Here is a 12,885-nt window from a genome sequence, read left to right on the forward strand (position 1 = left end):
CTTGACCATTTGTTCAAAGTTTGCAAAGTATCAAATAATCAGTTAAAATAAAAGAATCATAAATATAATCAGTATAATCAGTTATACTAACTTATATAACATCCATGATGTAGACTATTATGTTATAATTTTTATTATCTTTATTCAGCTACTCTATTTGACACTTGACTGCTTGAGCACTAAAGCTGCTAACCTTTTTACATTTTAAAAGAATGTGAGAAGTCACAGTGATAAACAGAAGTTTGTGTTACACCCATTGCAAAAATGCTAAATTTATAGAAAGGTCTCTTCCTCATTTCTTCTATCACTGATATAAACTATAGATCAGCTGTGTGTGATGTTCAGAAAATGAAGCCCTTTAACGTGTTGTTTTTTTGTTAACCAAAACATTATCTGCTGCCAGAAATGCGTAATGAGATCTTGAGAAACCATAATCCATTCAATTATTCTCGGAAAGAAGTTGATCCAGTTATGTCTTGTCCTCAGAAACCCTTTATCCATGAAAGTCTGTATATTTGTGTTGGGAATATAAAAATGGCTATAAATTCTGTCATACCTGATCCATGAGGTGTTTGGTACAAAGTCAGTGCAGGATGGTGATGACCGGTAGGTGACTATAGCGTTGCCATGGCAACTACCATCTGGGAGGACAACACACACTTTGACCACGCCTTTATTATCGGCACTGGGAATATGGAACGTCAGCCTCTGACCAGTGTTGCTCCACACAGGAGATCTGACCAGAGCACATTGCACAACAGCAAGAGAGAAAACCAGTCTAATCAGTCTCCAGTTATAAAGACTTTTTTACGTTGGTAACTTGTCAAGAACATCATTATATAACCAATATAATCAACAATAATATGTAGAAAACCTGAAAGCTGCCCGAAGCAAAGGAGCAAAATATGCCTCAACATAAACATCAGTTTCACCATCTAACCTAATTGGTGTTTCATAAGCTTAACACATCTTAACACTGTAGAAATACACGGAAATGGGGAAGGCCTTTAAGATGTCAAACATCAAAACATTTGTGCAAAAAACTCTGCAAAATTCTTAATGACTCTAAAGCAAACCTAGGAGGTCGAATCATTCAAACATTACTGAGAAGATCATGAATCAGCTTAAATTGCTTAATCGCTAAAGCAGAAGAACACTCAACTTTAGTTTCATGCTGACAGGTCTGTTTAAGAAACACTGCAGACGAGCAATAGGTGTTTTCCAAAGCTAATTCTTGTGATACCAGTTCAGTGGAAAGTACTTCTAAAATAAAAATCTTCCTGGTGAACTGAGTGAACTGAATTACAGAATATGTAAATTTGTAATATGGGTGGCATTTCCCTATAATAATTGCCATCCTTGAAATGTTATTTATAGTGTAAGCATAATCTTAGATATCCATAAATCTGACTCACTCTTGTGGAGTGCAGTCCATGTCTGCCTGGATCCTCACTCTGGTCACATCATGAAGGTTAAGACCTGACAACACTGCGTGGTTTTTGCCGTAGAAAGATATGACATTGGGAGTGATGGAGGAGATCTCTGGTCTCTGACAGTAAAACACACACAGAGATGATCATTTTCAATGTATTATCTTTAACTGATGATTTAATCTCTAATGAATGTGAATGAGGTGAGCATCAGAGGAAGAATGTGTGAGAATTGAAGTTCAGACTCACAGAGATGTTCATTCCTGAATCCATCTTTTGGCAAAGACTGTCCTGCAAGCAGAGATGAAGGGAAGAAATGTATCAGGTTTACATGCCAGTCACTATAAAGGTACCACATAATGGCTGTAACTTAAGTTTTTTTCACTGTGCTGCAGGAAGTGAGGGAAAGACGTGTCATGTTTATGTCACACTCAGTGTCACAACTAAGAGTTGATTCAGGAGCTGTTTCAGCTAATGTTAGCTTAGCTAAACAACTGGAGGTATATTCCAACAACTACAATGCAGTCTTAATAACATGTTGTATGTGTTTGATTAACACATGCAGTTTAGAAAGTAAGAAATTTGATTTTTTAACAAGCAGCTAAATTTAGGCCTGTTTAGGCCAGAGAAGTGCACTGAAACACTGAATATCTCTGAGCCACAGCAGTGTGGTGAGTCAGTTGGTCACTATCTTGCTATCATTAGCTATCAAGACAAAACATGTTAAGAGACTGTTGTGGTGTTGCTGGAGGCCATTTCTTTTAGTAACGTTTGATGGGAACTAGTTATTTCATCTTGTTTCGCCTGTGTTCTGAGCTAGGCTAAATCCAGGCTGGGTTAGGCTAGCCTGAGTAATAAGTGGATTTCCCAAAATGTATGACTATTTCTTTAACAAATAGATTAAAACATTTTAATTTAATTATATAAAGAGCTAGGTATAATAAATGTATTTATAATGAAATTAACAGATACAGTAAATCCTTGTTTGGTATTATTGAGAAGGTAATAAATTCTACAATGAAAACTGTAGCAGAATCAACACAAAGCAGGCTTCACTGTATTTGTTTCCAGCTGCTAACATAAATTACACATGTCCTGGTAAAATAACTTGTTGATCAGTCTTATAAATATCTCAAAATTAATACATTACTGATGCAATGTTGGGAAAAATGGGGGAAAAAAGTTAGATAAATACATAAAAGCATGCATAATTACATTCCTCTCTCCTTGATTTGCCCAAGAACAGTGGTTTACGCTCCAGCCACATCCAGCCTCAATACACTGTCGACACCTGATGGGAAAACAAATGTAATCACCTACTGGATTGTTGTTGATTTTGCTCAAAAACAGAGACCACAAGATAGTAATAGTGTATGTACATTCAGATGATAAAACACGACCACCCCCAACTGTTTCAAATGTATGAGGCTAAGTGGTGCGATGAGGGAGGGAAGGGGAGGGGTAAGCTGACCTGAGGTTCTGTTATAGTGTTTTCTCTCTCTTTCTTTGCCTTTTAGTCCTTATAGTTTTTCCATACTGTATCTGATTTTCTCCATCCTTTTTTCATCAGAGCAACTAGTTTAATTTCCTGTTAGTACCGCAATAAGGTGTTGCTACATTTTTTACCCTACCCTTTACCTACTTCCTATTCTACTATTGTGCAACAAACATCCATTTGCAGCCAACAATTTCTCTGTTCATTCCAGTTTTTATAAATAAATAAATGTTTTGAAAAACTTCTTTTTATCATTAATTGTTTTGCATCATTCTCCCAACTGAAAGATAAATTTGCTGTATCCAGGACCCAATCTTTCAAATACTTACAAGGCAGACATTTTGAGCAATGCCTTATACCCCATTTCCAGGGAAAAAAACCCAAACCCTATTAACACATTTCTGTTTTTAACAGCCTGTAAGGCTCGATTTCAGTTCTGTATCGTTTCATTTCTAAGATAAGCTGCTACCCCATGTCAGCTATTAAAACATGCATGGGAACAGGACCTAGATTTTAATTTTTGATGACATTTGGGATTTGGCCCTTAGCAAGATACACTCCTCTCCTATATTACATGTGCAGGCCATGCGCTATACAGTTCAGTGTACTACACTGAACTCGGATTTCCAAAACAAAACTAGCTAGAATTTACCCTGAAGTGGTTTCTTTCTGTTACCTGATAATGTTGTAAGTTATACATTTGACTGATTATGTATATTAGCATTTTTCAACTTTTTCAGCTCTATCTTCTATAATTTATGTTAGGAATTATCTGTCTACTTGGGTATGGACTTACAGGACAGAGGTTGGCAGTCCAATGATGTCAGCACAGTTGGACATCTTCAGTTGTTCAGTCAAATATGTCTTTCCAAGTCTAATCCTAACTGTGACATGCATACCTGTTAAGGGGAAATAATACAGTGAATGTTGGAGTCTTGGTCATAATTTTCAGCAATACACATAATTTTATGCATATCTCAACTGGTAGAGATTTGTGTGACAGTCTGAGGGTCAGTTATTTAATTCACTGAATTATTATGTTTACCAAAAGTCACTGACCTTCAGCAGGAAGTGTGCTGTTTGTAAGGATGCAGTTGCATTGTGGGAACTGTGGAGGAGGGCTCTGCCTGCTACAAAGCTGACTGGAACTCGCAGAGAACTGACAAGCGAAGTTAGCCAGCGCCTCAGAGCTCACGGTCACATGTGTCTGGATGTTAAGTGTGATCTGAGAAAGAAGGGATGTGAGTGTTTAAAGGAGAAATAGGTGACAGTCACAACTGAGTGAAGTTTAAAGCTTGGACATGCTCTACTGGTTACCTGTCCAGTGTCGTCCTTTACAACTCTGTGGGAAACCATTTTCTGTTGAGAGTCATCAGGAATGGACAACCAGTCTGAGTCTTGGCAGTCATCTTCAAATGTGCAACTAGGAAGAGAAAATGATGTTTTAAGTTTAGGTTTGTACTTGTTGTTTATACTTGCTGGACGGTGTCACCTGCACATGTTGTTTCCCTGACCTGCTTTTAGAGCTGCACCAGACACAGTATGGATCCTGTGCAGACCAACAGTCCTGCACATTTGTGTATGTGTTGCAGTTTGACACAGCTACACGCTTAATCTGGAACAAAACACAAACAATCAACAACACTTTAAAATATGGCTTCCATACAGATGACATTCAGGTAATAAACTTTAAATCTGAAAATGTTAAGTATTTACAATCTCCCTGTGTTCACCACAGCCTTACATGTCATACATGTACAGTGTACCTACCTGGTTTTGAAATGGCACGTACACATGTTTAAGATCCACTGGATCCAGATGCATTTTGGGAAGCACTTTGCGGTCATCATCGGCCCTGTAGAGCACCCTGGGACAGGCGGTGTGATAGTTCTTGTCCACAACAAGCTGACAACAAAAATGTAGCTTTGTTATGATTCTGAGAGACTGAGCTCTGCTGGTAGATACCAAAGGTTATGGATTAGCTAACAGGAAAACTAGAGTTGGAAAAAGGGAACTACTTAAAATAGAAGAGTAAGCGCAAACTGCCACTTTAGTCTGTGGCCCAACAGATAAATTAGGTCTCCGACTTAAAATTACTGAAAGTGTTGTAAAATCTAACCACGAACGTGTATTTTTAAATGAATAGCACACACTAATACACTTTGAAATAAAATCACTAAAATCAAGCAATCAGTGGCTGTGGTCATTCTGTAGAGGTAGAGTTACATTTCCGGGTATGTCTGTGGTTCAGGCAGAACCACAAGCTAATGACCACCATCATTATGGTTGTTGAGGAAAACCTTAATACACGGATGCCTCTCAGTCCTGATGAGGACACTGTGTTGTCTAACACCACTAAGAGCTCACACCACCACAAAGAAAAAGGTGTGCTGAAAACTTCTTTCCCTTTTCTGTTGATTTTTGTCACTGTGTTCACATCATGAGACTTAAACTGTGTTGCCTCTCTCTGCTGCCAGTACACAGAAAAGCTGCAACTGTATTTTGTGCTGCTCAGGGCTAATGTTTCAGAAGAGTTGATATGGTGGTGCCCATTGTGTCTCCTTCTTCAGCTGCAGACTCACCAGTGTATCATCTGGAGTTTTACAGGTTTCATCATGCTTCACTTTTCTCCTTAAGTGAGTCACCCTATTTTACCATACTGCTGTTGAACTGCAGCTGTTTTTGCCTGCTTAAGCTTGTTGCCCACTGACTGTGTTTGACTTGCATCTTACCTCAGCGCCTGCCCTCCTGCCTCAGACTCCCTTGATCGTTTTGCCTATTCAGATTGCCCATCTGCTGATTGACTAATGTGTTAAGTTGTGTACCTACATTATCCTAAATGTTTCCAATAATCAAATCCAGAGAAATCTGTAATAATATTCAAGGTAATGGTGCATTTCGGTTTGGTTTCATTCGGTCACCTTGTGCTACAACAGATGAAAGAAAAAGAAAGTCAGCAAACGTGACTAAATCCAATGTGAATAAAATATTGATACCTTTCCTGATCCCTGAACACTTCTACCTGAGTCATGTAGATAGACTTTTATAGACAATGGTTGTTGCTTTACAATGAAGTCACAAACTTCAATGATCCGATGTTATTTCATGATATCAGCAAGCTACGTCTTTTGTTTTGATCATGAGAACCCTCATGGCAGAAACTACATACAGTGTGTTTAAGTAAAAGTGCATTTAACTCTGTCTTCTCTCTCAGTGTCTGCATTTGGGTCCTGCTTCTGGTGAACTGTGACAGGAAAGGAATCTTAGATGTTAAGAAGGAGCGAGCTGAAAGTGGGTATGTTACTGAAATCATGTGTTTGGTTAGTGTGGTTGGACCTGCTCCACTCAACCCTGTAAACACCCATACTGCACTGACGGTGAACCTTCTCTCTCATAATGGGATGTTTCACATTATGTTTCACATTTGATTTAATGAGAATGGGCAAGTGTTGAAGAGTTGTATAATAACTGTGATGATGATGATGGTTAGCTCTTATTTTCATAAATTTGTGTTTCTTGTGAAAGGTTATACTAAATATAATAACAGTAATGTAAGAAAATGAAAGTAAAATAACTCCATATAAAAATTATGTAAAAAAATGAATTTAATATGTCTAATACTTGACCACAACCATTTAAATGCTCAAAACCGATCCAGTTAATTATAGGTTTATTCTGAGTATTACAGCTACAGCGTCTCACTATCATCTTACGAGTAGTTGCCCCTTTTGCCACATATTTTCTGAGCTATCAGCTGTTTTCCCTTATTTGTTACATTTGTCAGCGTGTCAGTAGAAAAGCAATCATTCTCTGTTCTCTTTTTCTACATAGCTGTAAGAAATACAAATACATGGAGCATGAAAGAGCCTATTGTGTTGACCAGAGGGTTACTGTGGAGTGTTCCCAGACTTATGTTCAATTCTTTCATCATGTGAGCGAGCATGTACAGTATAATGAGTCTGTGCAGAATATCAATTTTTCTAACAATGAGATTAAAAGAAGACAGAGGATGATTTGATGGAGAAGAGGCAGAGGACATAACAAAGGGGGTGACAGGAAGCCAGTCAGTTTGAACCAAAAGTAAAGCAAGATATTGGATATTATTTTTTAGGCCCCACTATGAAGAGTTCCAGAGTGAAATGTCAATTTGCCATCGCCTTAGGCACTTCAGAAAGAATCAGATTATGGCTCAAATCTGAAGTTGTAATGGAATCATTTCAGATCATCTTCCTTTCTATCATTAAATAAACACTGTTCAGGAAGGAAATACCACAGGTTTCTGTCATTCAGTGTTATAAGGTATACAGTATGACTCTGCCAAATGGTTAGTGAAACATCAACTCGATGCATGTTTGATGCATGCTGTCACCTGTGTTGTGGAACTACTGATTCTGATCAAATAATAGATGCATTATTTTCTATACACACCTTTATGAGCTGCCCATCTCCCGTTCCAATGAAGAAAACTATCCAGGCCTTCTGTCTCACTGCCAGTACAGAGGTCATGTAGTTCTGCCTGAAGAGCACCTTCTTCGGCTTCAGAGTCTTCGGCTGAGGAATCAAAACACACTGATCAGCAGATCTGTATACGACAGGTATTTGTGGATTCCTGAAGAGTAGAGCTTTGAAGCATTGAGGGTACTTCAAATAACCTATCATTACTAAAAACTGAATGAATGGCATCAAGAGACTCATTAAGTGTACTCAGTGAGTCATGTTCATTCATGGCTAACTATTTATATCTATGTAGGTGTATGTGATGTGACATTTGAATTATTTTGTCACTACTTTTGCAGAAGCTACCTACGTATATGAGAGCCTAATAAAGTAGCCTCTCACCCTTTAAAGACTCTTTTGGACTCCAGTTTTACTTTGATTGCGTAATAAGCCAAGTGTCAGTCAGCAAAACCCAGTTCCTTCCTCAGATATGCTGTCACCAGCAGACCAGATTGCACTTGGAAATAACTTTAACTTTATGGTAATTTAGCTTGTGAAAATGTTTGAGATTAGGTTGAAACTTTCCTGGGGAAAAAACGTTATTCAAGTAATTTAATGGTAATTTATTTAGTTTCAAAATCTTATTTTAAGATACGTTTTCTTTTCATGATGTATAACTCTGCCTGTGTATTTCACTTTCAAAGCACTTTATAACCTGTTATTAGAATACAGATTAATCCAGATTTATCTGGAATGAAATATTTTGTTACTGCAGTGCAATCAGCCCACTGGATATGGTTCTAGATTTGTGACTTTGTTTACACCAGAATGAGGAACTGTTCTGCCTTTCTGTAGATGTAAATGACCAGAGATCAACTCTAATGTGGAAAAAAACAACAACATCCCATCACTCAATAACCTTGAACTTAAAATACATCAACCCACCTGTGTACACTCTTGCTTGGTGCAGAACGGATCTTTATCTGTGTCTCCGGTGAGATCAGGACTGATGTCAAACAGCACCAGCTCTGTGTTGGTTCGTCCTCCGTCCACACTGAACACGCCGCTCCAGAGAACCGGCGGACCACCCGGGATCACCGAGGAGGCCTCGAGTCTGCTGCTTTCACCGCCCTCAGAGATGCTGAGAGTCGCGCCCCACCGTGACTTGACAGTCTGCCCTTTGCTGATTTTTCCCTCGAGCCAAATGAGACGGACTTTGTTGCTTTTGTCGCTTGAGGGCAGGTTGGAGAAAAGATAAATGATAAAACCAAGCTGAAATCCATCCACAAACTCCACATTATCTTTAACATCGATCGAGCCTTGTCCATCACCAGAATAGGAAAATATACCTCCCTTCTGATTGTTATTCGTATTATGAAGGTTCACAGTTTCTGACAAAGGACAGTTGACCTTATCGGGTTTCTCTTTGTATGCCTGTATGGCAGTCAGGATGTAAGTCTCGGTCTCGGTCGGTGTCTTTTCCACATTCACCAGGAAGCCGACGGATGCGCTGCTGTTGCGCCGTTGGGGCCCCACCGGGAAGGGCTCCCTGTACAACACCTTGGAGATGTCCTCCAGGTCCAGTAGCTCGCAGAAACCGCACCCTCTGTCGAGCACACCACAGCTGATCAGAGTGTCAATTTCAACAAACGGTAATAACACATTGACTCTGAAAGTTGTGTTCCACTTATCCGTCTCAGAAACCCGCTGAAACTGCGCTTCGTCCAACCGTTCCCCAATCTTTATGGTTCCTCTCTGGGTCACACTGCGGACCAGAGTCAGGTCGTGGTTCAGCTGGTACAGCGTCTCCTCTGTAGCGATGTAAACCGTGTTGGTGGCCACGGCGTATTGACGGATGTCTCCGTTAAAGTCAAAGCCTCCACCCTCCGCCAGGCACCGAGCCGGTTCTCCCCAGAGGATGAACAGCAGACCAGGCAGCAGGATCATCTTCTTGCAGCGGCGGCAGTAACACGCTCACACATTGACGGTGTTGTGGCTCTGCATGGCTTTGTGCTCTCCTCCACAGTGTCACTGGAGTCGTGCGTAAAAGCGCAGTGCGCCTCTGTTGAAAAGAGAAGTGCTGATGGTGGGAGGGGGCGCGCTCAGCGAAACTGAAATCAAAAAGACGTTTTGATTACTTCTGAGATTAATCTGTTTTGCGCTTTTTAACTTCTTTTCAATCTCATACAGTTTTGGTGTGATAACAGATGTGTGCATGTAGTGACATGTGTGCACTCCTAGACAAACTCCAGAAGATGACAGCTGACACGTAAACGACTAGAAGACCAGTTCTTCTTCAACTTCTTTTTGTCTTGCCTCTCACTCACAGGCACGACCTGGTGGAGACAACCGTGCAGCGCGTCCCTAAACACTGCTGAAACTAACACTGCAGCCTAAAATCTTATTAACATCAATACATTTAGGATATAAACATTGTCCGCATAAACAGAAATAACGCTGGAAATTCACAACTGAATATACAGAATTATACTGCATATTGTATATAACATATGTTGTGGGGTCCTTTTGTATACATTAGTATATATATAAACAAAAAGGTCTCAAACATGTTCACCTGTCCAGTGTTAGTATGAGGTGGCTTCGTGTAAGTTATTGGCCCATATAGACAGATTTAAAAAAAATAATCGAGTCTACCAGAACACGGAAACGATAAAAAGGTGTGTCAGAGATTTTCGTCTCGGTGGAAGTTAGTGATTGGATTGACTTCTTCCTCACCATAAATGCAATTGCATGTAATATTTCAGACTCAAAGAACCACTGCATCAATGTTATCACGTCCCCACAACACCTTTACATGGATTAAACCAGTGTGCATGAACCACCACTAGATGGCGCTTTAATACAGCCTTTCCTTATAGACCCTGAGGTTGACACACAACTGTAACAGTGTACATCCTTCCTAATCAATAAATGATTCTCCAAGTAATAAGAGGATTTATAATTTCATTCATTGTTTATGAAAGAAAGAAAGAAAGAGAAGGGATGAAAAGCAGAATTGCATATTAAGAAACCCAACAGAGGAAACACAAAATGAGTTTAAAAAAAATACAAACAATAAATGAAGATAAATTAAATGGAATAAAGAAAACAACAACAATCTCAATTAAGGACTCAGCCCACATATTCACCAAGAGAGAAAGTGTCCACTATTATCATAAAACTCTTTATTATATATATATATATATATATATATATATATATATATATATATATATATATATATATATATATATATATATATATATATAAATAAAACCCTTATATTATTAGCAGCCATACACTGAACACACATCATAAGGTCAGTCTGATCCTTTTTAGTGTTACAAATGACTTCTAGGTGTTTTTTCCTTTTGTAAACCTGGAACATATGACGTAGTGGAGACAAACTGTCCAACTAAATGTGAAAACAAAGTCCTGAATTATTACAGAGAACAGAGAAAAGGCACAAAGAGTAAATTAAACAAGTCATGTGGCGGCGTTAGCATTATTTTCACAACATAGGCTAACTATTGCATGTAGGCTAGGCTAACACTTGTAATTTAGCTTATAGCCTCCTTTCTCATAACCACTAGTTAAGCCGTTACCTTAAAACACTCAAATAACTTTGACAACAACTAGTAACATTGTGTAGACAATACATATATATACATACATATTTACTTCGTTTTAGAAAGCTAACATAGGCTACCCTCTGGTGGTTCAACTGAATCACTCTAAATCCTTAGCTTAAGCTAATTGGTAGCAGCTAGCAGCTAAACTTGGTTTTGTTGTACTCACTCCAGTTTGAGCATTCCTGTGGACACAGTGTGTCTGAGAATTTGCCTGCTGCCGTCCTGTAGCATGTAGGTCTAGTTGTTTTCTTCTTGTAGTTTGACAGTCCATTTTCCATTAATAGCCTGTTTAGTCTAAATAATTTATTGCTAGCTACTTAGAGGCTGATGTTTGCTCGACCTGTTGACATTCTCACAACTGTGATGATGTGACGCAGTTTTTTTTCACCTGCGCTTTGTTTGTTCACCTTTGTGTCTGTAGCCTAGTTGGTTTTTAATCCTTCTTAGATTTCGCCTTTTAGCTACATTGCAGAATTGAAAATTATTTATGAACCAGATTTCTTTCAGTTGTGGCAATAATTTTCACATTTGTTTATATGGGTTCTCATTTTCTCCGTTTACATACAGAACATCTGCCTCTGTAAGGTGCAATAGATTTATTAAAGCCTTTCAGAACTTAATCTTCCTGTTCAATAGTCATTAAAAGGGTCTATTTTATCCTATCTGGACTCATTTGACTCCAGCTGGATTCACATAGCCAAGGCTTCAATCTACCATGTCAACCTGTAAGAGAATTTAATTCTCACTGGTTCTGATTTACTTAAATTCTGTCCTTGAAAGTTTCACATACTAAAACCAAACCTCTCCAAAACTTTTAAACTGATCATCAAGCAAAAAACTGAAAAATCAATTTAATTATTGCATTAAAATGATCCTATAAATATAAAACCTTCAAGGTAATCAGGCCTTATACTTTGTAGCGGCTTCTCGCTTCCTAGAGCCGCCGAGAGGCTGAAATTGGGAGGATTAACCTTTCCATTACGCGCCGTCCGATGATTAATGTCCACTCCTGGTTATTCCGTTTGAAAGGTTATATTGAATTCTTCAAGAACGAAACACTGGTAAAGACTTAAGCTTAAACGTGCTGTAAACGAAAATGTGCGCTCCCAGGTCACTCCCTCTCTCCAACACCGAAATCCGGATGACAGGTGAAATTAAATAGGTTAATCAAGGGGTCCCCTCCCACATCACGTCACCACACCAAAATAAGTGAGAATAAACGAACAACAAATCTAACGCAAATATATGGCTCCTACATACTTCAATGAGGAACTCGAGTCTCATTTGTTTTCATTAAAAACATTTATTTTGATTGATTGACAGAGATGTACAGTCATTCTACAATTCCTTGCAAAGTGATTCCTGACCCTCTGCTGGATGAAGCTGATGTGCTCACTTTGTCTGAGCCCACAAATTACAGCACAAATATTTTAACACTGAAAAAGGTCTACTGGGTGGTTATTGACAGGTACAAGCAAAATCTTACACAGAAACAGCAGGGAACACATTTGCATTTAGGGGCCCCAAAAATAATTAAGACTGGGACATAAAATAAATATTTACAGGGTACAGACAGGCGGCTAACATGCGCTCTATATGTCCTCTTATAAAAGATAGCTACTTATGAAGAATTCAAACTACTTATGTTACTTTCACTCAGTTGGTAAAAAACATTCAGTCTCATATATTGGCTTTTAATTGTGCTCACACCCAAATGGGTAGAACTTTATTAGCTAATGTTGTAATTGTTCTTCAGTAATACTCTTCCACCCAAAATACCATTCCTTGATATGTAGACTGGCTGTTTGTACAGGGTTGATGTCAATCCCCCCATGTGAGTTGGATTTGGATGAGAAGATTGATACTATTCTCAAGTCAATATGGTAAATAG

At 38.7% G+C, this 12,885-nt stretch overlaps 1 protein-coding gene across 1 annotated transcript in view; it reads right to left on the minus strand.

Moving 5' to 3' along the window:
* The window catches only part of plxnc1 (plexin C1), a 33,235-nt gene extending 23,737 nt beyond the window's left edge, over positions 1-9,498 (minus strand). Inside the window, exons 1-11 of the mRNA XM_073480461.1 lie at positions 8,308-9,498; positions 7,354-7,476; positions 4,696-4,830; positions 4,440-4,540; positions 4,243-4,348; positions 3,985-4,150; positions 3,722-3,824; positions 2,646-2,721; positions 1,680-1,721; positions 1,416-1,549; positions 557-736 (exon numbers count right to left, since the gene is read on the minus strand). Coding sequence (XP_073336562.1) covers positions 557-736; positions 1,416-1,549; positions 1,680-1,721; positions 2,646-2,721; positions 3,722-3,824; positions 3,985-4,150; positions 4,243-4,348; positions 4,440-4,540; positions 4,696-4,830; positions 7,354-7,476; positions 8,308-9,309 — 2,168 coding nt within the window. The 5' untranslated portion in view covers positions 9,310-9,498. The remainder of the gene's footprint in view (positions 1-556; positions 737-1,415; positions 1,550-1,679; positions 1,722-2,645; positions 2,722-3,721; positions 3,825-3,984; positions 4,151-4,242; positions 4,349-4,439; positions 4,541-4,695; positions 4,831-7,353; positions 7,477-8,307) is intronic.
* Positions 9,499-12,885: the final 3,387 nt, after the last annotated feature.

Source organism: Pagrus major, chromosome 14 (genome assembly GCF_040436345.1).
Source record: "Pagrus major chromosome 14, Pma_NU_1.0".
Taxonomy (NCBI): domain Eukaryota; kingdom Metazoa; phylum Chordata; class Actinopteri; order Spariformes; family Sparidae; genus Pagrus; species Pagrus major.